This window comes from Manis pentadactyla, chromosome 10, assembly GCF_030020395.1.
Source record: "Manis pentadactyla isolate mManPen7 chromosome 10, mManPen7.hap1, whole genome shotgun sequence".
Classification (NCBI taxonomy): Eukaryota; Metazoa; Chordata; class Mammalia; order Pholidota; family Manidae; genus Manis; species Manis pentadactyla.
Window position 1 is genome coordinate 24,394,366 of NC_080028.1, and position 26,078 is coordinate 24,420,443.

General features: G+C 39.1%; 1 protein-coding gene across 5 annotated transcripts in view; it reads left to right on the top strand.

The window, feature by feature from the left end:
* Positions 1 to 26,078, top strand: part of FGD6 (FYVE, RhoGEF and PH domain containing 6) — a 119,181-nt gene that overhangs the window by 85,806 nt on the left and 7,297 nt on the right. For 3 of the 5 annotated variants that reach the window (XM_036890986.2, XM_036890989.2, XM_036890990.2), the window contains exons 9-18: positions 2,032 to 2,082; positions 4,658 to 4,716; positions 4,799 to 4,870; positions 5,585 to 5,653; positions 6,167 to 6,250; positions 7,013 to 7,092; positions 20,135 to 20,237; positions 20,712 to 20,858; positions 21,660 to 21,762; positions 23,429 to 23,553. In XM_036890986.2, coding sequence (XP_036746881.1) covers positions 2,032 to 2,082; positions 4,658 to 4,716; positions 4,799 to 4,870; positions 5,585 to 5,653; positions 6,167 to 6,250; positions 7,013 to 7,092; positions 20,135 to 20,237; positions 20,712 to 20,858; positions 21,660 to 21,762; positions 23,429 to 23,553 — 893 coding nt within the window. Of the gene's footprint in view, positions 1 to 2,031; positions 2,083 to 4,657; positions 4,717 to 4,798; positions 4,871 to 5,584; positions 5,654 to 6,166; positions 6,251 to 7,012; positions 7,093 to 20,134; positions 20,238 to 20,711; positions 20,859 to 21,659; positions 21,763 to 23,428; positions 23,554 to 24,197; positions 26,053 to 26,078 lie in introns of those variants that run through there. The other 2 variants (XM_057486498.1, XM_036890991.2) reach the window with 2 other exon arrangements.

The window sequence follows — 26,078 nt, forward strand, 5'->3', positions numbered from 1 at the left end:
TGCCACTACTGGGTATTTCTAATGTGCGTGTCTAGACTCAACACAGGTTCTTGAGTCCATTTCAAAGATGTACAGTTCAGCATTTGGGGATGAGGGGTGTTGGTGTCATCTATTAAGTTTTAAAAGCTGGCACTAACATCCAAGTTTCCCTTTCTGCCTTTGAGCATGACTTCATAAATCCATGAGATGAAATTATATGTGTTCCTTAATATTGCTAAGTGGAGATTGGGTCTGATAAAAATGTATTTAGTCTCTTAATATATCCCTTTCCATTTTTCTCAACTCCCACTGGCATTAGGATTGGTTTCAACCCTTAACAGCCTTTTACCTAAAGTAAAACACAATCCTCTCTAAAAAGATCGTTTACTTTCTTGTCATTCTGTATGCATCATTTCTTGTCCCTGTATGGAAAGGCCATGGTTAAGTGCTGTGACACATAGAAAAATGAATCAGATGTGGGTCCTGCCCATGAGGAACTTTGAGTCTAACAGAAAAAAAAAAGACAAAAGTGAATAATTGCCATGTAATGTATTATTCAAAGGGAGAGAATATTTCTTTCAAATGGAAGGTTTGGTAGAAGAGGAGAAATTTGAGATGAGCCTTGAAGAATATGAATAGAATTTTTATATACAGAGACAGAGATAGGCTTCAGAAGAAGGGAACATTGGAGACACACAGTGTGGAGCCAGGGAACACATGGGAAGTGTCAAGGAATTGTGCAGGATGAGACTTTGATAAGAACAAAGGGCCTGTGTTAGGCAGTAGCAAGAGGTACTTTAAAGTGGAGGGAATGGAATATATTTTAATCTAATAGGTGATGGGAAGCTATCCAACATTTCTCAGCAGAGAAGGAAGTATTACCAGGAAATCCTGTGACTTTCCTTGGTGTTAAAAATTTATTAAGTATAACCTATTGCTAAATTTATTTATTTTTTTGTATTGTAAGAACCACTGTACACCATGTTGTTCATTTATAGGACATTTATTCTAGACTGAGGTTTTTCAGCTGTGGTGCTCTTGACATTTTGGTTCAGATAATTCTGTGTTGTAGAGCTATCCCGTGCATTTATAGTGTATTCACTAGCAACATCCCTGGCCTCTCACTACTTGGTGGCCAGTAGCACCTTCTTTCCCCCCAGCTGTCACAGCCAGAAATGTCTCCAGACATTTCCGAATGTCCCCTGGGGGCAGATTTACCCCATTTGAGAACCACTGGTCTAGAGACTTGTACAGTTGACATTTGAACAATGTGGAGGTTAGGGATGCTGACACGTCCACATAGTTGAAAATCTGCATGTAATTTTTGACTCCCCCAAAACTTAACCACTAATAGCCTACTGTTGACGGGAAGCCTTACTGATAACATAAACACTTGATTAACACATTTTGAATGGTATATGTATGATATGCTATATTCTTATAATAGAGCTATGGGAAAGAAAATACTTTTTCAAATTGTCACAAATGTCCAAAAAATTTCCAATATATTTATTGAAAAAAACCCATGTATAAGTAGATCCATGCAGTTCAAATCCATGTTGTTCAAGGGTCAGCTATACTGCACTCCTCTGGTGTTCTGGGCATTGTTAGACTTGTAGATTAAAAAATCCCTTAGGTGGCCAATCTATTAATGCTTGAAACTTTGTACTAGACATGCATATGGTCTGAGATTGAGGTATGTCTTGTATGTTTGAGTAAAAAAGCTGAGTTTGGCATTCGGAGACCTGGATTCTGGTCCTGCTCTGCCACAAAGGGGTTGTGTGGCTTGGGCAAGACCCTGCGCACGGTAACCTGATTGCTCACCTCTCCAGTGACCAGTGTGATCACTAAGGCTCTTTCCAGCTCATGATTCTGTGTCCTGATTTCAAGTCAGTCTTAGGCTTTTAGTCTTTCACATTTTTAGAAAGTCAGTACAAGTTTAAACAGCCTATATATGAACCAACAACACAGACTAAGGTATTGAGTAAGAAAGACAAATATTTTTGTCCTTAGTGCTTTATTGTACTAAATATAATTTTTTTCCTTTTGTAGATTATTTGAAAAATCTCCTAGAAGACTCTGGAGATTACAGAGATACTCAAGGTAAATAACTTCTGTGTTCTCATATATTGCAGAAATTGTTAAGTTTATTTGGACCTGGAAAGTAAAAACAAAAAAAAATTTTTTTAACTCAATTTTATTGATAAGCCTTTTAAAAAAATTCTATTTTAGGCAGATTGAGGTAGAACTATAGAAGTAGATAAGGTGGTGACATGGTGCTGGATGCAGGTGAAATTGCAGGGAAAAGAGAGGCCCACAACCAGCTTCCTGAGGGAGTGGACCGGCAAGGTCCAAGGCAGGAAGCTTCCTCCTCCTGCCGCAGTCACTCTGTGCTGGTGGTAAACTCCTCTTGTCTAGGTGTCCATTGCTTTCGAAAGCAAGGATTCAACCACTTGATCTGCAAGGTCCCCTTCAAGCTTTAAAATCCTGAGTCCCTGAAGTGACCAAACTACACAAATCAGGGATGTGGTCTAAAATAGCGTATTATCCTTGGACTGTCTGATGATGGGTATTAGCCTAACCACCCTTCCACTCCTCACCCCCAGTAGTCCATTACAATACAGGGGACTTGTTAATATTCACAGGCTAATCCACAATGTGCGTGTGTGTCACACATAACACAAGGATTAATTCTGTGTAATTCTGTTCAGGATACTGGTGTGTTGTTCTATTTATCCCCCAACTACCTCTTTCAAAGGTCATGGGTATGTCTCTTGTTCTAATCTGCAGAAACACATTAAGTCCATGTTCACCCCATTCATTTTATGACTTCTGATAACATTTCTTTTGCATCCCTTATATTTTCAGATTACATAGCTAAAGAGGTTTTTAACCCATTTTGTAGAGATTCTCTTTCATTCTTGTTCTCTAACATCTTGTATTTGCAAGTGTTACACTTTTAAAGGTGCATTTTGGAAGGAAAGGTTTGGAGAGGGGAATATGGGATGCTTTCTGTCTTTGGTGAACATAAAATCCAGCTGAAGAAACATGTCTGTGATACCCATCCGATAAAGAATAGAGCAGATGCCTTCAAAGTAAGGATACACTGATCAGCACAGAATCATTTGGAAGAGGGGGAAAAGTGTGATGACTGAAGAGGCAGAGCTTTGCTTAGAGAGAAGTGGAATTGGAGATGAGTTGAGGGTGCAGGAGAGGAAGAGTGGACACTCCAGATCTGAGGCCACCTTATGAATATTCAAAATGTAGACAGATCTTAGCCAATGGGCCCAAGAAAACATCTGCTCCAGGGCTTCTGCCTTCAAGGAAAGTGAATCATTAGCACCATTTTACAGATAAAACAAATACAGGGCCAGAGATTAAGGAGCTTGTTTAAAGGAAATTACACACTTCAGCAAAGACATGGATTAGAATAAGCAGTGAACAGTGAGGTTCACTGTATGGTCAGAGGCCTGGCAGCAAATGGTGAGCAGTTATGGATGAGATTGCCCTAAGGTGAGAGGAAATGAGACAAATATGCCTTTGGAAGACATGCAAACGAGTTCAAAGAATAGTCACCAAGGCCTCTTAAAGGGATGACATGGGGAAAATACAATTACAGAATGGGTGGGGGACAGCATGGCTTGGAGGCCGGGTAACCAAAGAGCAGCAGCTTTACCATTTCATCCCTCTTGAAACCCTGAAGTTTTTCTCTCTGTCCATTGGGGATTTAAGCAGGCCAGAAAGCTGGGAATGTGTCCAAGGTCACCTCTTGAATAGCTGCCATGGTAAATTCCAGGTGCAGTAAATGCTGACATACAGTTGTGGTCTCGATAAGAAAATACTCCTTTCCTATAATAATGGTGATAATCATACATGTTTAAAGAGTATAGAAACCTCCAGGCTTAGTACTGGAGAAAGAATCTCTTGATAGGTTATAGTAGCTGCACCAAAAAACCTCTACCCCTTTCCAGAAAAATGATTTTCTTTTTAAAAAGAAAAAAACAGCAGTCTTTTCATTGACGATGAAGGTGAAATTGCAGGGAAAAGAGAGGCCCACAACCAGCTTCCTGAGGGAGTGGACTGGCAAGGTCCAAGGCAGGAAGCTTCCTGCTCCTGCCGCAGTCACTCTGTGCTGGTGGTAAACTCCTCTTGTCTAGGTGTCCATTGCTTTCGAAAGCAAGGATTCAACCACTTGATCTGCAAGGTCCCCTTCAAGCTTTAAAATCCTGAGTCCCTGAAGTGACCAAACTACACAAATCAGGCAGGGATGTCACTGCCACACCAGCCTCGGGAGGGCATACTTCCCTCTTCAACACTCCACCAGTTTTTCTCAATGATAACCTTCTTTGGGCAGGTTCTAATTGGTATTCCAGGACGTTCAGCCTCTGTGGTTCCCACTAAAGGCCAGTAAATAGGGCAATCAAATCTCAGCACAAAACAACCCTGACATTCATACTATTGATCCCCATGATCTAGTGTCCCTTTCTTTGACTCATTTTTTTCATAAGTATTGTTTTTCCTTGGTTTGCTTCATCAGCTGTATTTCTCCCTACTTACGCTTAACTGAGCTCCTGCAGGGGTTGGTTGCTCTACAGTAATCATCTTGTCATCTGGAATTGCTTGGTGTTGCAATTCCTGGGGACTGACCAAACTCGCCTCTGGTTCCTCCATGTTTCAGATGCCCTTGCTGTTGTCATAGAGGTAGCTAACCACGCCAACGACACCATGAAGCAAGGAGTGAGTATCTGGATTTCAGGGGCCAACACACTGCCAAACCTGGGAGCCCAGGCTTCATATGCTCTGCATTCTTTTTCTGTAGGACAACTTTCAGAAACTTATGCAAATTCAGTACAGCTTAAATGGACACCATGAAATAGTGCAGCCTGGACGGGTAAGCGCTTTAGACTGCCTTTTGCAAATGTAATACAGTGCATTTAGGCACCATTTGTAGCTGTTTTTCATTTCAGTTATGGAAATAGGTTGTTACTGTTACTCTTCATTGACCCAGTCTGCATCAACTAACTGCATTCTGTCCATTCAAAGCATTCATGATCAAAGTCACTGTGACAGGAAGTTCAATCCACTTAGGGAATGGCAGGGGACCCCCCAGTGTATCTGATTAAATAGGATCATTTTATTGTGTAATACTAGCTGACCTCACACAGCTTTAAAGACAACTTCGTTTAGAATTTTTAATGTAAAAGAGGATTATAAGGGGAAGGAGACAATTGATCTTTTGATGCTCCTCACAGAGCACAAAAGTGGCCTAGGGAATGAATTCAAGAAAATTACAAAATGCAATTGTCAGGATGTTGGCTTTGCCTTAGGATCAAGTACACACTTAGTCAATTACATTCAGACCACTTGGTACTCCTGGGGCCAGTATTAGATTTATGAAACTGCAGGCTTGTCCAATTCTAAATGACTTACAGGGTTTAAAAAGAAACCATGACTGTAAAAAGTCACAAGGAGACTCTGTCCACCTAGCCCCCACCAAAAAAAAATTTTTTTTCTGGGAAAAGCAAGTTGGGAAGATAATTGTATTTGTATATTATAGTTATGTTATGATAGTAAGACTGAAGGGGTGTTTGTTTGGGTGATTCAGGTTTTTCTTAAAGAAGGAACTCTGATGAAGCTGTCTCGGAAAGTCATGCAGCCCCGAGTATTTTTCCTGGTAAGTGGGCATGAGTGTTTGTGATGAACCCGAGGCAGAGATAACTGTTTAATGGAAGGAGATATTTGTACATGACAAGATAAAACTTGGCACATTCAAATAGCAGTGATAGTGGAATCTTTGGCTCTATTGCTTATTTGCATTTCAAGTATAGAAAACAGAGTCCTTTATGATGCATAATCAGAAAATTATTTCCTTTTTGAATTGAGTATTTCATTTCTAATTTAGAAAAATTGATACAGTTTATATAGGCAAACGCTAATCACTGGGATTTAGAATTCAGAAAGCATTAAGTCTATTACAGAACTTGGAAAGAAAGTACATTTTCTAGCCTTCTTAATATTCTAATAAAACATTCTAAGTAGTCCTGGTTCATATAAGCAGACATAAGTATTTTATTCAGAGAGCTGTTAACAAAGAGGTAATATTTTTCCTTTATTTTTGTGTCTCACCAATATCTTTGTAGCTAAAATTTGTTCTTTAGTCCATCCTCTGAATTGTTTGTACTTGCAGTTTAATGATGCCCTGCTGTATACAACCCCGGTGCAGTCTGGGATGTATAAACTGAACAACATGCTCTCTTTGGCTGGAATGAAGGTCTGTGTGTGTGTGTGAGACTATTCCCTCTTCCCCAACCCCTGCAAGAATATGTAGAGAAAAAAAATGTAAGAAAATCATTGTTTTCACACCCTTGACTTTCTCTCCATGTGTTATTGTTTGTGTAGTCATTTGTTCACTCATACATTGATTTATTCATAAGATATCCTTTTAGAACTACTATAAACAAAACATGGTAATAGACTTGATGCAAAATACAAAGATTAATTGAAGCGGGATTCCTTTTCGCCTCCGCCCCTGCCCCAGTCCCCCCAAGAGCTTAGCAACCAGCTGGGAAGATGATAGGCTACACATAAATACACCTATAAAATAGACAGTAGCAAATGTCACTATAAAGACACCAAGTTTTGGGGAGTTCAGAAAATAAGGAACAGCAGCTTTGGTAGGGCATGGTGCATTGGTGGCAGATGGAAAGGGAAAATTGAGGAAGTTCTTTTGGAGGAAGACTCAAGAGCTTTAAAGAGTAGGTCACATTTGGCCAGGCTGAGATATGGGGGACGGTGTTCCAGGTGGAGGGAAGAGTGTGAACAAAGGCATGAAGGTGGGAAAGTCGGGCCTGTGTGTGTATGTAGGTATTTATCTGGAGCGTAGTGTAGGTGAGGGGGAGTAGTGGTAGGTAAAGGTGGATACGGAGGTTGGTGGTGAGTATCAGCAGCCGGGGCATCGGGCAACTTGAGCTGTGTTTCAGAGATGAGATTTTCGATAGGATGAGTTCGCTCAAATTGTTTTGCCTTCTTCCAGGTCAGAAAACCCACCCAAGAAGCATATCAGAATGAACTAAAGATTGAAAGTGTAGAACGTTCCTTCATCCTCTCAGCCAGGTACATTTTTGAAAATATGTGTAGGTGAATATTTGCCAGTATTACAGGGTCAGACAGCTCCAGCATTTTTTACGTTTAGGTTAACTACTAAACTTAATTTTTGCCTTTTTTTTCCTTGATGCCATTCAGTTTCCCACATAGGTAAAATGTCTGAGAGCTGATGCAGCAGTGTGCTAGGTGCACAGAGATAAAAATGTTCTTCTGAATAGACTATAATCATGCTAAAAGGGGCTTCACTGATCATTTTTTTAAAGTGAATATTTCAAATCTTTTTACAGTAACACATAACGCTTTTAAAAACATCTAGTGCTTTGTAGTTTATTAGGAAGTTTTCACTTAACATCAAAAGTCATAAATCTGTAAGTTAAGTGTCATCTCATTAAAAATGAGGAAGACTAAGTTACAGAAAAACTGAGTTGCTTTCTTAAAGATACATAGCTGGCAAAGTCAGGATACAAATAGAAGCTTTTTGCTTTTAAATCTATTGTTATTTCTGATAACACTGCCTCAAACTGACACCTGCAGTGACTTATGTGTGAGTCAGAATATGTGGCCATAATGTAAATCAAATGCTAGGGAAAGCTGAAGCTGTATGATTCATACACAGACTCTGACTTATGGGCTAAGTGACAGAGGTTGGTGTTTGGCAGGATTTGACCAGTGAAGGGTGGGTCACCAGTAGCCGTGTGCTCTGCTGCTGGAAAGTGAGTCTGGGCCGCTCTAAAACCTAAATGTCATAAAGATAGTAGCAAACATTTTAGCAGCCCTTACTTTGTGCCAAGCACTCTTCAAAGTACTTCCTGTGAATTAATTAAATCCTCACAACAAATTTTTAAGATAAGTTTTTATGATTATACCCATGTTCTGCTGAGAAAAGCCACGCAGCTATTAAGGAACCAGGCTAGGATTTGAACCCAGGCAGCAATTCCCATGATAACTAGAGGAGTAGGTATTGTTTTGATCTTAAAGGGGAGAGAAATGGAGGCTCAGAGAGGTTCAATAACATGTCCAACGTTATATAACTAGTGAGCAATGGAGCTGAAATGTGACCCTAGATTTTTCTGACACTGAAATTCATCCTTTTAACTGTTATAATATTGCCTGGGTGGATGCAAAGGACTCAGACCAAATGTCTGACCTCCTAAAATGAGAGGACCACAGGAGCAGTCCCCTGGGTTATGTCACTCCTCTGAAATGGAAGGGCCGCTGCTGTCTGACACCAGTTCTCAGGATGGCAAGAGAAGACTCGTGGACAGGGTTCGTCAGATGCTTCCCAGCTACCAGCCAGAGCAGGCAGAGTTCCTGGCGGGTACTGACGCATCTTCCAGATCAGTATTTGCGGAGTGAGTGTGAACTCTTGATCATGGACGATCGTGGATCGTGGAACTATGAACCTTTCCCCTTTCTTTTCTTGTCTGTCTGTCTGTCTTTTTTCTTTTTGAAGTCTGAACAGAAGTGCAAAGAACATCAAATCCCTGTACATCAGGCTTCTGGCAAATATATAAACTTGGTCCTTGAAATCAGGAAAGTTATTTTCAAAGATGCAAACAGGAAATGCCTATAAGAAAGTCAAGTTTTCAATTGCACTTAAATGTCCTAACTAAAAATGTGCTTTGATAAAAGCAAAATTCAGTTTATTAAAAATTAAACACTTCAGGAAATAATGGCTAATCTTTCTTTCTTTGGCTGCCTATCAGGTAAATCTGGATATCCAGATTGGTCTACCAGACCTTAATGAGGTCACTGGGTTTCTAAGTGTGATGGGAAACCATCTGAGGGTTTTAAGCTAAGGTAAGGACTGATGTGATCTCATGTATATTTTTTAAAAGAGCACACCAGCTGCTTTTTAGAAGACAGGCAATCAGAGATTAGAGTAGAAGTTGGGGGACCAGGTAGGGGTGCTGATGATGGTGTCTTAGACTAAGTTAGTCTTAGATTATTAGTCAGAATCAGGTAGAGCCAATAGGATTACTAATGGCTTGAATGTCAGGTAGGCAAGAGAAATGATAAGACTGAAAATTTTTCAATAAAGGAAAAGTAAATATCCAAAGGAGGTGACGTGGGGGAAAGGGAGTGCCATCAGCATGCCATGCTGTTCTTCTGAATTCCTTCAGCCTCAGTGGGGCAGGTACTGTATAATGTGTAAAAGAAGGGTAAGAAGCCTAAGAATACAGCAGTCCAGTTTGAAAAAGACAGATGCACCCCTATGTTTATCACAGCACTATTTACAATAGCCAAGAAATGGAAGCAACCTAAGTGTCCATCAGTAGATGAATGGATAAGAAGATGTGGTACATATGCACAATGAAATATTATTCAGCCATAAGAAGAAAACAAATCCGACCATTCGCAACAACATGGATGGAGCTAGAGGGTATTATTCTCAGTGAAATAAGCCAAGCAGAGAAAGAGAAATACCAAATGATTTCACTCATCTGTGGAGTATAAGAACAAAGGAAAAACTGAAGGAACAAAACAGCAGCAGAATCACAGAACCCAAGAATGGACTAACAGTTACCAAAGGGAAAGAGACTGGGGAGAATGGGTGGGAAGGAAGGGATAAGGGTGGGAAAAAAGAAAGAGGGCCTTACAATTAGCATGTATAGTGTGTGGGCGGCACGGGGAGGGCTGTGCAACACAGAGAAGACAAGTAGTGATTCTACAGCATCTTGCTACGCTGATGGACAGTGACTGTAATGGGGTTTGTGGGGGGGACTTGGTGAAGGGGGGAGCCTAGTAAACATGATGTTTTTCATGTAACTGTAGATTAATGATTCAAAAAAAAAAGTTAAAAAAAAAAAAAGGGTAAGAAGGCCTCCAGTAATCTAGTTCCTATTTGCCACACCAGCCTGATCTCCAGTCAGTCTCCCTGTCCCCACCCCTATGAAAGCATGAAATGTTCCATCAGTATGGATCTGCTTATGACTCTCCATGTGTGCCAGCCTCCTTCACATCCTTCTGCCTTGTGCAGGTGGCTTTCCCCACCTGGAGTTCATCCCTTCATTAAGTAATACAGTGACTCTACCCTGGGCCACACGTTGTGCTAGGCATTGCAGTACAGCTGAGAATTAAAGGGGCCTTTCCTTTCCTGAGTTTATAGTTCATTAGGGACAACATACACTTAGCTAATATTAACACAATAAATTATTATTGTGATTAGGTCATATGCAGGAAAACTAGCAGATGCCATGAGGCTGTGAAACAAGAGACCTTGAATTAGATTTGGGGGAGAAAAGACAGTCAGGGATAGCTTCCCAAAAGATCTGCTGTGTCGGTTGAGTTAAGGATAAATAGGAGTTGGATAGCTAGGTAAAGAGGAAAGGAGGAAGCCCTGGTCATTAGGAGCAACGTGCACAAAGGTTATGGTGGAGAGTGCACAGCATATTCCAAGAACTGAAAGGCCATTGTGGTATGAACATAGAGAGTGAGAGAGAATGACCCAAAATAAGCCTAGAAGGACAGGGACAAAAATGATGCTTCTGGATTTTGCTCTTCAGCCTAAGAGCCATAGGGAACCACTGAAAGGTTTTTGTTTGGTTTGGTATTTTCTGCATTTTAAAAAATTCAGGTATCATTGATATACAGTCTTAAGAAGGTTTCACATGGGCAACACTGTCATTACTATATTCACCCATATTATCAAGACCCCCCGACACACCCCATTGCAGTCACTGTCCATCAGCACAGTAAGATGCTAGAGTCACTACTTGTCTTCTCTGTGCTACACTGCCTTTCCTGTGCTCCCCCCTACATTATGTGTGCTGATCATAATACCCTTTAATCCTCTTCCCCTCCCTCCCCACCCACCATTTCCACCCCTTTTCCCTTTGGTGACTGCTACTGTCGTCTTGGAGTGTGTGAATCTGCTGCTGTTTTGTTCCTTCAGTTTTTCCTTTGTTCTTATATTCCGCATATGAGTGAAATCATTTGGTACTTGTCTTTCTCCACCTGGCTTATTTCACTGAGCATAATACCCTCTAGTTCCATCCATATTGTTGCAAATGGTAGGATTTGTTTTCTTCTTATGGCTGAATGATATTCCATTGTGTATATGTACCACCTCTTCTTTATCCATTCATCTACTGATGGACACTTAGGTTGCTTCCATTTCTTGGCTATTGTAAATAGTGCTGCGATAAACATAGGAACGCATACGTCTTTTTGAATCTGGGATCTTGCTTTCTTTGGGTAAATTCCTAGGAGTGGAATTCTCAGGTCAAATGGTATTTCTATTTTTAGTTTTTTGAGGAATCTCCATATTGCTTTCCATAGTGGTTGAACCAATTCACATTCCCACCAACAGTGTAAGAGGGTTCCCCTTTCTCCGCATCCTTGCCAGCATTTGGTGTTCCTAATCTTTTTGATCTTCATCCTCCTAACTGGTGTTAGGTGATATCTCATTGTGGTTTTAATTTGCATTTCCCTGATGATTAGCGATGTGGAGCATCTTCTCATGTGCCTGTTGGCCATCTGAATTTCTTCCTTGGAGAAGTGTCTGTTCAGATCCTCTGCCCACTTTTTAATCAGGTTATTTGCTTTTTGGGGGTTGAGTGTGTGAGTTCTTTATATATTTTGAATGTTAACCCCTTGTCAGATATGTCGTTTTCAATATATCCTCCCATACTGTAGGATGCCTTTTTGTTCTACTGATGGTGTCTTTTGCTGTACAGAAGCTTCTTAGCATGATGTAGTCCCATGTGTTCATTTTTGCCTTTGTTTCCCTTGCCGGAGGAGATGCATTCAGGAAAAAGTTGCTCATGATTATATTCAAGAGATTTTTGCCTATGTTTTCTTCTAAGAGTTTTATGGTTTCATGACTTACATTCAGGTCTTTGATCCATTTCAAATTTACTTTTGTGTATGGAGTTAGACAGTAATCCAGTTTATTCTCTTACATGAAGCTGTCCAGTTTTGCCAACACCAGCTGTTGAAGAGGCTGTCATTTCCCCATTATATGTCCATGGCTCCTTTATCATATGTTAATTGACCATATATGCTTGGGTTTATATCAGGGCTCTCTATTCTGTTCCATTGGTCTATGGGTCTGTTCTTGTGCCAGTACCAAATTGTCTTGATTACTGTGGCTTTGTAGTAGAGCTTGAAGTCAGGGAGCATAATCCCCCCAGCTTTATTCTTCCTTCTCAGGATTGCTTTGGCTGTTTGGGGATTTTTGTGGTTCCATATGTATTTTAGAACTATTTGCTCTAGTTAGTTGAAGAATGCTGTTGTTATTTTCGTAGGGATTGCATTGAATCTGTAGATTGCTTTAGGCAGATGGCCATTTTGACAATATTAATTCTTCCTATCCATGAGCATGGGATGTGTTTCCATTTATTGGTATCTTCTTTAATTTCTCTCATGAGTGTCTTGTAGTTTTCAGAATATAGGTCTTTCACTTCCTTCATTAGGTTTATTTCTAGGTGTTTTATTCCTTCAGATGCAATTCTAAATGGAATTGTTTTCCTGATTTCTCTTTCTGTGAGTTCATCGTTAGTGTATAGGAATGCAACAGATTTCTGTGTATTAATTTTGTATCCTGCAACTTTGCTGAATTCAGTTACTAGTTCTAGTAGTACTGGAGTGGATTCTTTAGAGTTTTTTATGTACAATAACATGTCATCTGCAAACAGGGACAGTTTAACTTCTTCCTTACCAATCTGGATGCCTTTTATTTCTTTGTGTTGTCTGATTGCCGTGGCTATTACCTCTAGTACTATGTTGAATAAAAGTGAGGAGAGTGGGCATCCTTGTCTTATTCCCAATCTGAGAGGGAAAGCTTTCAGCTTTTCACTGTTAAGTTTGATGTTGGCTGTCGCTTTGTCATATATGGCCTTTATTATGTTGAGGTACTTGCCCTCTCTACCCATTTTGAGAGTTTTTATCATGAGTGGATGTTGAATTTTGTCAAATGCTTTTTCAGCATCTGTTGAGGTGATCATGTGGTTTTTCTTTTTTTGATGTGGTATATGATGTTGAAAGATTTTTTTAATATTGTACCATCCTTGCATCCCTGGAATAAATCCCACTAGATCATAATGGATAATATTTTTTATGATTTTCTGAATTTAATTTGCTAATATTTTGTTGGGGATTTTTGCATCTATGTTCATCGGGGGTATTGGTCTGTAATTTTCTTTTTTTTGTGGTGTCTTTGCCTGGTTTTGGTATTAGAGTGATGCTGGCTTCGTAGAATGACTTTGGGAGTATTCCCTCCTCTTCTACTTTTTGGAAAACTTTAAGGAGGATGTGTATAATGTCTTCTTGAAATGTTTGATAAATTATCAAAGAGGTGAAGCCATCTGAAAGGGGTTTTGTTCTTGGGTAGTTTTTTGATTACCAGTTCATTTCATTGCTGGTTAATTGGGCTGTTCAAATTTTCTGTTTGTTCCTGAGTCAGTCTGGGAAGGTTGTATTTTTCTAGAAAGTTGTCCATTTCTTCTAGGTTGTCCAATTTGTTGGCATGTAATTTTTCACAGTATTCTCTCAAAATTCTTTGTATTTCTGTGGTGTCTGTAGTGCTTTTTCCTTTCTCATCTCTGATTCTGTTTAGGTGTGTACATTCTCTTTTTTCCTTGATAACTGTGGCTTTGAGGTTATCTGTTATATTTATTTTCTCAAAGAACCAGCTCCTGGTGTCATTGATTCTTTCTATTGTTTTATTCCTCTCGATTTTATTTACTTCTGCTCTAATCTTTATTATGTCCCTCCTCCTGCTGACTGTGCACCTCATTTGTTCTTCTTTTTCTAGTTTCATTAATTGTGAGTTTAGACTTTTCATTTGGTTGGGATTGTTCGTTCTTGAGGTAAGCTGTATTGCAATATACTCGCTCTTAGAACAGCCTTTGCTGCATCCCACAGATTTTGTTCTGTTGATTTCTTTTCATTTGTCTCTATATATGCTTGATCTCTGTTTTTATTTGGTTATTGATCCATTGATTATTTAGGAGTATGTTGTTAAGCTTCCATGTGTTTGTGGGCTTTTTTGTTTTCTTAGCATAATTTATTTCTGGTTTCATACTTGTGGTCTGAGAAGCTGGTTGGTAGAATTTCAATCTTTTTGAATTTACTGAGGCTCTTTTTGTGGCCTAGTATATGATCTATTATTAAAAATGTTCCATGTACATTTGAGAAGAATGTGTATCCTGTTGCTTTTGGATGGAGTGTTCTGTAGATGTCTGTTAGGTCCATCTGTTCTAATGAGTTGTTCTGTGCCTCTGTCATCTTATTTTCTGTGGTTTATCTGTCCTTTGGAGTGAGTGTTGTGTTGAAGTCTCCTCAAATGAATGCATTACATTCTATTTCCCCCTTTAATTCTGTTAGTATTTGTTTCATATATGTAGGTGCTCCTGTGTTGGGTGCATAGATATTTATAATGGTTATTTCCTCTTGTTGGACTGAGCCCTTTATCATTATGCAATGTCCTTCTTTGTCTCTTGTTACTTTCTTTGTTTTGAAGTCTATTTAGTCTCATACAAGTACTGCAACTCCTGCTTTTTTCTCCATTATTTGCATGAAATATCTTTTACCATTCCTTCACTTTTACTCTTTGTATGTCTTTGAGTTTGAAGTGAGTCTCTTGTAGGCAGCATATAGATGGGTCTTGTTTATCCATTCTGTAATTCTGTGTCTTTTGATTGGTGCATTCAGTCCATCTACATTTAGGGTGATTATTGATAGATATGTGCTTATTGCCATTGCAGGCTTTAGATTCATGGTTACCAAAGGTTCAAGGGCAGCTTCTTTACTATCTAACAGTTTAACTTAACTCACTTATTATGCTATTTCAAACATAATCTAAAGGTTCTTTCTTGTTTTTCTTCCGTCTTTTTCTTCCTCCTCCACACTTTATATATTAGGTGTCATATTCTGTACTCGTTGTGTATCCCTTGACTGACTTTTAGGATAGTTGATTTAATTTTGCATTTGCTTAGTAATTAATTGGTGTACTTCCTTTACTGTTATTTTCTTTTCTGTGGTGACAGCTATTCAGCCTTAGGAGTACTTCCATCTAGAGCAGTCCCTTTAAAATACACTGTAGAGACAATTTGTAGGTGGTAAATTCCCTCAACTTCTGCTTATCTGTAAATTGTTTACTCCCTTCTTCAAATTTAAATGATAATCTTGGCAGGTAGAGTATTCTTTGTTTGAGGCCTTTCTGTTTCATTGCATTGAATATATCATGCCACTCCCTTCTGGCCTGTAAGATTGCTGCTGAGAAGTCTGATGACAGCCTGATGGGTTTCCCTTTGTATGTGATCTTATTTCTCTGCTTTTAATAGTTTGTCCTTGTCCTTGATCTTTGCCATTTTAATTATTATATATCTTGGTGTTGTCTTCATTGGTTCCCTTGTGTTGGGAGATATGTGCACTTCCATGGCCTGAGAGACTATTTCCTTTCCCAGATTGGGGAAGTTTTCAGCAATTGTTTCCTCAAAGAGACTTTCTGTCTCTCTTCTTCTGGTACCCCTGTAATGTGAATATTGTCCCGTTTGGATTGGTCACACAGTTCTCTTATTATTCTTTCATTCCTAGAGATCCTTTTTTCTCTCTGTGCCTTGGCTTCTTTGTATTCCTGTTCTCTAATTTCTGTTTCACTTACCATCTGCTATACCTCCTCTAATCTGCTTTTAAATCCCTCCATTGTATGTTTCATTTCAGATACTGTATTTTTCAAATTTTCTATCTTTTTCTTGATGTTCTCTCTGAGATCTTGAATATGTTTCTGTGAGTACATGAGCATGTTTATGATTTTTAATTTGAAATGTTTATCAAGAAGATTGGTGATTTCATTTTCACCTAGCCCTCTTTCTCGTGTTTGAGGATTTCGGTTTGTACATGATATTGTTGCTGTTTTATATTTCTGATGACTACTATGGAATAATAACTTTGTGTAGGTGGCACCCTCTAGTACCCCAAAGGTCTACTCTCTAGAGCTGCTCAGCCCTTGGAGCAATGGTGGGGTCACAGGCAAGCGGCACTGCTACCTGCTGGGAGGAAAAACCTCTTTCCTGCTTCCCAGCAGCAATGCCTGGCTCCAGTGGGCCAAGTGTGCAGGGAGGAGACTGTACTACACTCCTGTAGCTGCCATAGTCAGGGCCCCCCTCTGGCTGGCCTGGCATGATGACAGGGTCAGCAGGTGTGTGGACTGGTGCCTGCAGGGAGGAAGGAGCGGCGGGCTCGATTTGCAGTGGGAGGCCTCGGTGCTGTCTTACCAGCTAGGGGGATAGAGCTCCTGAAACTCCTGAAAGTTACCAACCTGCTTGGCTGAGTGTGCCAGGCCAATTGTGTCCACCTGTCCTTTCTCCTGAGCAGCAAGCTCTGTGTAATCCCTGCCCCTTTAGCAGCCCTTCGCTGTTGGGAAGTCTTTCACAGTGCCTGCCTTTCTTTTTTCCCAGAGCGGCCTGCTGTGGGTACCTGTTCTCCATAAGCCACAGGAATCTCAGTCTCTTGGAGTATTCTGCCTGTCTGGTTTCCAACCCCTGTAATCTCCAGAGCACCATGTAATGTGGGTTCATGCTCCCGAAGCATATCTCCAGGGGTGGGTGTTAAGCAGTCATGGGCCTCTACTCCCTCCCCACTCCATTTCTCTTCCTCCCACCTGTGAGCTGGGGTGGAGGAAGGGCTTGGTCCCTCCAGATCACAGCTTTGTTTCTTTACCCTTTTCTGTGAGGTTTTTCCCCTTATTTAGGCCATCTATAGCAGTCTTCAGGTCGCTCTTCCACAATTAGTTGAATTTGCTGTCATTTCCATGTTATATGTGGTTTTTGGAAGAGGGTTCTTCCTCACTTCTCATGCTGCCATCTTCTTCTGCCGCTCTATTGAACGGTTTCTACAAGGGGATGATATGTTCAGATTGGCAGTCTTAAAATATATCTGATTGCTGTGTGGAGAATGGTTTGGGAGGGGATCTGAAGGAAATGACTAATTGGACATAGAGGCATTAAGAGCCTCCAGCTTGTGGGATATATTGGGTAGTGGTGCCGTTCACCATGCTAGGGAATCCTGGGAGAGGAGCAGCTTTGGGGGAGAAATCAGGAAGTTCATTTTAGATGTGCATATGGAACATGGAGTGCCTGTAAGTCATAGAAATGGAGCCGTCATGGAGGCAATTTATGTAAGGCTCTGGATGTCAGAAGCAAGTCTGGGCTAGAGGCATATATTTGGAAGTCCTCAGCTTAGAAATGGTAATGAAGTTAGGGGACTGAATGAGGGCACCCAGAGAGACCAGAGTTCCATCAGACTTCTGTAATTCTTCCAATCCTAACTTAGTCATCACTTCTGCAGAGCCTCCCTGCCACCTAACTAAGGTCAGTTACTGCTTCTCTGTTACTTATTTACCTTATGTTTAGTATATCATATCGTAATTGATTGTTTTTATGTCTCAGATGTGACCCCTTACGAGTAGGTATGTTGTGTGCCCAGTTTATGGCTCAGTACCAGGCCTTTAGTAGGCTCCCAGTAAATGCTGCTCAAATGAATGGAATGGAAGTGATGTGGCCTTTGGACCTCGGTAATATTTACAACCCAAGTAGTAAAGAGTGTGACAAGGTCTAACCTACCAGAAATCCCTTTGAAAATTCATCCCAAACAATGGGAAAATGGTGCTTACTTGGTACACATTTGCTTTCCGGTATGTACACATTCTGTTGGTTTAGCTGTTTTTTGAACTGAGGAAGACACTAATTCTTCAGCTAACTATGTTACAAAAGGAGAGCTAGAATGTCTGCCCTCAGTGCTGTGGGCAAATGTGTGTGGTCTGTGAGAAATGTGTTATCAAGAAAATTCATCCCAAACAATGGGAAAATGGTGCTTACTTGGTACACATTTGCTTTCCGGTATGTACACATTCTGTTGGTTTAGCTGTTTTTTGAACTGAGGAAGACACTAATTCTTCAGCTAACTATGTTACAAAAGGAGAGCTAGAATGTCTGCCCTCAGTGATGTGGGCAAATGTGTGTGGTCTGTGAGAAATGTGTTATCAAGAGCTGGTAAACATTGTTCTGGCAGAAGCCCACACAAAAGAGAGCCGGGAATGATTAAATCAAAGAACACCATATGTGACAGGATTTGCACAGTCAAATCACATTCCACACGCTCCTAGGGCTCCAGAAAAATCAGATGACAATTCTCAAATTAGCCATCTGCTGCTCTGCTCTCTGTTACCTCTTCCAGTGAAAAATGGGGGAGAGAGGGAGGGAGGGAGGGGTGGTAATATTTTATGAATGTTTACTTGGAAGCCTCAGCATATGTTCTCACAGAGAACATGAACTGAGGCCAGAGATGACATGGTGGTGAAGGGTTCAATCCTTAGCCACACTTGGGTCAGATACTAACTCATCACATAGTACAGCCTATGATCTAAAGCAAATTGTCTAACATTTTGAATCCTCAAATTGCTTCTCTCTAAATGGTGATGGTGGGTGGTGACGTTTGAATTTGAGAGAGGGAGCCTAAGATTCCATGTAGCTTCCCTGAGGGGTAGGTAGCTCTGAGGAGGAGTTGTGACATTTGCAAAGCATTTAGCACAGTTAGCTGATATGTAGTAACTGTTAAATAAATGGCAGCTAATTGGGGCAATAATGGTAGAGTAATAGAGGCAACTGAGGCATATTATGTTTGGGGAAGAGATATAGGGTCTTTTTCTATTTTATTTTGGTTTTGATATATAATAAAATTTGAAAAATATACTGGTTTAAAATTTTTATTTGTAAACTGGATTTCCACCTTTTAACATCCGTATGAGTGTATATTCTAAATGGCAGTTAAGCCATTTAGTACAGAGGTACGTTGCCCAGAATGATTATTGTCAGAGAGGTGAGTGGTTTTTTACTATCTCCATGACCTGCTCTGGGTTCATCAAAATACAACCAAATATACCTCTCTGTACCATTATTTATGATGGAATATTTTTCATTTTAAAAACATAAAGTTCAAATTAGAGTGAATACTTGAAATTAGAGTGAATAATACAATGAAACTACATATTTAGTCATCTAGACTCAAAAGTTATCAAGATTCTGCCATGAATTTTAGAAAAGAACTGTTTTCTAAAGTACTTTAAAACAAACTGTAGATATCAGTTGTTTCACTTTTACACATTTCAGCACACCTTTCTAAAAAAATACACATTTTCTAGCATAATCACATTCCCATTATTATAATGGATTATATTATGATAGATATTAAATTTTGTCTCCATCTCTTACCACACACACACACACCACACACACACACACATACATACATACATACATACATACATACATACATACATACAAACATACATACATACCCTAAAATGTGCCTGTCACTCTGAGGAGTTACCAAATTTTTTGGGGGGGGAGGGGAGTGGTTGCAGAAAAGCAGAATAAGAATCTGTTTCAGTGAACAGACTTTCCCCTTATTTGGCCCATTTCCATCTAGATTTGAATCACATAGCTCCTGATAAACAAGGGTAGGGATAGAAAGTGTCATCGACTGAATAGGTAGAGGAGCCCTTACAACAACTGCCGGCTGTTTTCCTTATTCACCACTCCTTGAACATATATTTATGATACCAAAAATGTTTCCTTTACTCCCACACCCTTTCTAGAAATTTTAAGAAATAATTAATAACCTAAAAATACTTAGTACTCTATGCCATAAATTTGGATTTGAACCTTGATTCCTTGGAATATTTTTAAACTCTATGATTATGTCTCAGGAGCCTCCTTGGTTATATAAATCATCATAATTGTTTAATTGTACAAATAGCCCTTAAGCCAAGCAAAAATACTTCCAAATTTAGGCGCCTTCAAAAGCCATCCAGTATACAGCAGTACTTGTGGGAAGAAAAAAAAAGTATTATGTTCGCTACCATGCCACGTGTCCTCTAATGCCTGCTCTGATTGTTCGTGCACATAAACCTCAGAGTTGCTGCCTGTGACTAGCGGTGTTGGAGGGTGGTGGAATCTGTTGCCATGGCAGAAGGAAAAGAAGAGAGAAAAAGGCAAAGAAGAAAAGCTGACATCTGGTTGATGGAACCTTCTTTTGCCCCCAACAGTTCTGCCACAGAAAGGGATGAATGGCTAGAAGCAATTTCCAGGTCAATAGAAGAGTATGCCAAGAAAAGAATCACATTCTTCCCAAGTAGGAGTCTCGATGAGGTATTGTTTTTTCCTTACTTTTTTTTCCCAGTGCATTTCAAACAGTTTTACCTAACGTTTCCCAGGGGTTTAGGAAAACAACATGTGTTGCACAGTAAGATTGGAGGTATATATGTATTTTCAGAGCTAGATGTTTATCCAGTTAATGTCCCACTGCAATTAGGATGGCGTATAGCCCACTGGTATTTTTTTCTAGTTCTGAAACTTCACTGTAGATTTAGAAAATTGAGTACAGTTTTGAAAAGAAACTAATCGGCTGTCAATGCACTATCAGGCATTTTTTAAAGTTAATTTTGCATTAGAGAATTGTTAGAATGCAGCTAATTTATATCCTGAGAACATGAAAATATAGTAGTCCGTTTTTCATCCCACATCCTTACCATCAGCACTGTGAGCTGCCATTGCCAAATAAAAAGGCCTGGTTCTGTAAGCAGTCAGTGTGCCTGGGGATAATCAGAAGTCATTCTTCCACAGGCTGACTCCGAGGATAAAGAGGAAGTTAGTCCTCTTGGATCAAAGGCTCCCATCTGGATTCCTGATACCAGAGCCACAATGTGTATGATCTGCACAAGTGAATTTACTCTGACCTGGAGACGGCATCACTGCCGGGCCTGTGGAAAGGTTGGAGAGGATAAACTCATTTCTGTTGTGATTTTTAATAGCCAGGCTGTATGTAGTGAGGAAGTATGTTTGCCTTTGCAAACCATTGTATGGGGTGGAGGGTCGGGGAGAGCAATGATACTAATCATGGATCGTATTTTCTCTAAGTATTTAGTCACTGGGGCAGTCTTGTTACAGAACTTAGCCCCACCTATCCCAAGGTTACCATGGAATGTCAATACTAGGCAATTTTCATTAAAAAATTTTTTTTTTCAATTAAATAGATTTTCATGTTTACAGATATTTAAATCGCATTTATCTAGATTCTAAGTAGTTCATAGGGGGAAGTGTTGAAGTTATCACCAGTGGTGTTTCTAAGTCTCCAAGACCTCATTAGTAAAATGAGCATAGTAGTAATGACATCAGAGTTACTGTCAAGGTTAAACAAAGTTTTGGTTGGAGAATATTTAGCACAGGGCAGACACCTGGCAGAGCCGCAGCAAAGGTGGTCATGGTTGTCATGTTGATAGTGATAATAAATACAGCCAACATAGGACGTTGTGCACAGCAGGCCCTGTTCTAAATATTCTGCACATACTAACTCTTTTAGTATACTATTTTACATGGTAAGCACTCAGTAATAATCTGTGGTCCCTTCATGTGTGGTATTGTGTGTGAATTCACTACATGCCTAAACTCCAGAGAGTTGTTGAGATTCAGGAATAAAAGATTTTGAAAAGTAGACAGCACTATAAATCATAACATACCTGATGGTTTGGTACAAAGGTTATTCTAAATGAAATAATTCCAATGTGTTTTCAGATTGTATGCCAAGCTTGTTCATCAAATAAGTATGGCTTAGATTACCTGAAAAATCAACCAGCAAGAGTATGTGAACATTGTTTCCAAGAACTGCAGAAATTAGGTAATATATAAGTGAAGGTTTAACTGAAAATTTCTATATTTCCCAAATGCTTTCAAACAGCCTTCTGAGAGAATCATCTAAGACACATTAGTAATATGATTGGTAATACCCATCTCAAAATATTAAGTATTTTGTTTAACTCATTTTGTGGTATAAGTTAGTTGAGAGGGTGAGCTGAAATTTATTTTTACTCTGAAAATGGTTTTGCTAAGAATACTAATTGTAGAAATGTACTTACAGGATGCAGTTACAAGGGAACTGTAACACTGAGGCAATTTTGAAGTTTAGTTTCACAATTGTGTGCTCATTACTAGTCATTTTTGTCTTCTACAAGGTAATTCTCTATGGACATGTGCTAGATGGCACTATGTTAACCTAATTCTAATTACTTGGACTGATTCAGTGAGATTTATTTCTACATGTAAATGTGCAACTTTCCACCAAAAACAAAATGATAAATCATATCTGCCACACATTATTTGCCCATCTTCATTCCTATAGTTAAGATGAATGCGCTAGCAAGACCTGCACAGGACTATAGTTTGGGAAGAGATCTTTAGTTAAATTTCTGAAACCTATAGGATCTAAGTTTTTAAAAGATTATCCTTCATTTTCATGAAGAATAACTTTTTATCAGCAAATGAGAATATCTATATGAATAAAACTAGATAACATGCTATTTCAGAGTCCATATTTATAGAGAAACAGCTATTTTCTGTATACATTTTGCAAGAAGACACATCATTTAATCCTTTACCAGTTTACGTTCCTCCCTTTGTTCTCTGGGCATACATTCAGTTTTGACTTCTCCTCCCTCATCAGCCACACCCATTTAGTCAGCAAAACTTGTCAAATTTATCTGTGAGAACCTGTCTTTCTCTTGATTTCTTCATCTCAGCCCTAATAAGGCTTTCATAATCTTTCAGCAGAACTACTGTAATAATTTCCTAACGGGTTTTCTTGCTGCAAATTCTCCTTCCTACTGGCAGATTTATTTTTCTAAATTCAGTTTGCTCATTTCTAAATTTAGTCACTCCCTGAGCTAAAGGCCTTTGATTTCCCACTGCCTAAACAACAGTCCAGGTTCCTTAGAACTGGCCTTTTTTTTCCCCAGCTTCATTATTCTCCAGATAGGTGATCTAATTTCATACTTCTCTGCTTTTGCTTATGCTGACTTCTCTTCATGGAGTGTTCCTATACGTGTTTGCTTCGCAAACTCCTACTTACTTAATGGCCAACTCAAACGTTTTTCTCTTCCTAGCTTTCCCTGAACCTCTGCAGTCAAAAGGAATTGCAGCATCTGCTTTGTTCATTGTAATATTATTCTGGCATGTTGTTAGATTTTTTTTTTTAATCAGGAGGAAAGTGTTTTCAATGTATTTTTTAAAGTTGGTAATACTTTAACATGTTTCACAATTCTGAAGGTGCAAAAGAGCAATGCTTTCACATTGTGTGCAGTTGAAAAAGCATAAAATCATAGACGGTGGAAAGTCGTCCTCCTATTCAGCCTCCCGCCATTCATCTTCCTTGCCCAGGCACCTCAGTGTCTTCAGTTTCTTAAGTATCCTTCCATGGATATTTTATGGAACAATGTTTACTGATTTGAATTAAATTGACTTGCAGAAGACTTACCATTGGCTACATTAGTGCACCTGATTTGTTTTAGATCACCAGCATTCTCCTAAGATTGGATCTCCTGGAAATCACAAATCTTCAAGTGCCTTATCATCGGTCTTACATAGTATTCCATCAGGGAGGAAACAGAAAAAAATCCCAGCAGCTCTCAAAGAAGTAAGTGTTTCCATTAAACTTATAGCCTGATAGAGGCTGAATTATTCATAGGCATAGAATACATTGTTTTTCTTTCATAAAGTAAGGTGTCATTTCCCACTACTATTAATTCATACATTTTAATACTGGTGGTAAATTGTGGCTGGTGCCTCAGTCTCTTGCTTGGTCTCCCATATGACCTGAGTCATTTAGAAAATGGCTGTTGAAAGGTTTAGGGGACATTTTGTAATAATGTTGGAAAGTAAAGATAATTCAGACACATGTAAATTTTTTAAATTACTTTGAGGAGACCTCCTTACCAGAAGAAGTCTATAATAGTCTGGGCATTATGTTAGCATTTACTGATCTGCATGCACGGTTTGCTGTTTGTAGGCAGTGGTTGGTTTTATATACAGCAGATACCACTGATAGTAGGTTGTCTTTCCTTTACACTTAAGTTTTAATTTAAAAGTGGTAATAGCCTAGACAGTTAGACCTGCCAGTGGAGTGAGTAATCGACAGACACTGATATCCTATCCCAGTTCCTCAAATTCAAGTGTGCAGTCAGCCAATGTCAGGGACCATACAGCATTGCAGCTCTGGCCAGCCTTATTTTCATGAGTTCATGAACTAGTTCCGTCTGTGCTAATTTTTTTTGCCAACAGAACAGAGTTTTACATTTTGTTCTCTTGCTTAGTTACTGTGGAGGTGTTCTATCCTGGAAAGTGGAAGCAAACAAGTCTAAAAAATTGACCAAGATCATGTTTCTTTTGTAAAGTTGAGTGTATCCCTTTGTGGCAGTTGAAATACTAGGAAGTGATTTATAGCCAATCGCATGAAATAGTAAGGATAGAACTCAAAAGTTCTAATTGCCATGTGTCATTTGAAACTAGTAAAGCCAATTTACTGAGCACCTCTCAACTATCTCTTCCATCACTCAGATCCTGAATCTGATCTCCTTTCAAAACTTTAAGGTTCTTAACTGAAATCTTACTCAGCTCCCTGTAATTTTTTACCTCTCCATGCTGAATTCATAGTTTACAAATAAAATTCTTACCTTTGTTCCCCTTTTCAGTCTAGACTCCCCAGCACTGGTTACAAAACTGTAGTGTAGACTAGATTTAACCTGGAGTCCAATCCCATTTTGTGTATCTCGCCAAGAAGCCATACAAACAGGCCTTCCACTTTCAAACCTCTACTTTCTGACAGGAGCCATTTCTTCCTTTACTGGTTTTCAAAATGTCCAGGGAAGCAACAGCACCTCCTGGGAACATAATAGAAACACAAATTCTTAGGCCCCGCGCAAGGTCTGTAGAATCAGAAACTTTAACAAGCATCTTCAGTGACTCAGATATACTAAAGCTTGGGACCACTGCTTGCTCCTTTATCGTCAGTTTGGGAAATCAGTTTATCCAGTTTAGTGCTATGGAAGTCAAAATACTCCCCTCGGGAAAGTGTATTTTGTTTTTGTTTTTTTGAGGGAGGTGGAATTCATGTAATATTATAATAAAGCATTTTGAAGTATACATTTCAGTGGTATTTAGTGTATTCATAATTTAGTACAACTGCTATATTGCTCTAGCGTCAAAACTTTTCCATCACACCATAAAAACACCCTGTACCTCCTTCCCCATCCCCACCACTCCCTGATAACCACTAATCTGTGTTCTGTCTCTGTACTTGCCTATTCTGGCTGTACCATTCAAAGGGGTCAGTTATACAGTATGAGACCTTTTGTGTCTGGCTTCTTTCACTTAGCACAGTGTTTTTGAGCTTATAGTAAGTACCACTACTGTATTTCTTTTTATGTCTGGATAATACTCCATTAAATATATATTCCGCCATTTATCCACTCATGGGTTGATGAGCATTTGGTTTATTTCTACCTTTTGGCTATTATAATGCCGCTGTACATGTTTGTGTACAAATTTCCCTGTAGACGTATTTCCATTTGTCTTGGGAATATATCTAGGAGTGGAAATGCTTGGTTATATGGTTAATTCAGTGTTTAACTTTTTGAGGAATTGGGAAGTTCTGTTCTTATTCCAGTAATGATCAACATTTTTAAAAACTCCTCTGTTTTAGAATTACAGTCAGAGCCATAGTACCTTCAGTAATAGCAGGCTGTATCTCTTGAGTTGGGTTTAATTTATATTCTCAATAACCAAATCTTTGGAAGCAATATTTTATAATCAGGCGATTAAGCTGGTTAACACCAATTTTATTATCAAGATAATAGAGGACTATGTATGTATGACTATTCAGTATTATGATTCATCTTATATGGCTAATAAACTAATTCCAAAATATTACAAAAGAGGAATGTACAAAATATTTTGAGCAATGATAATAACAATATAAATGCATTGTAGTATCCAAATGTAAATACATTTTAAGTGAAATCCCATTTGAATATAAACATTCTAGTTTTTTTAAAAACTAGCTGGCAGCCTTACACAAGAATGTTATTACTTCATAAAAATTTACTTGCACCTAATCAACAAATATTTCCAATTTAATATTAAATATTAAATTTCTGAAATATT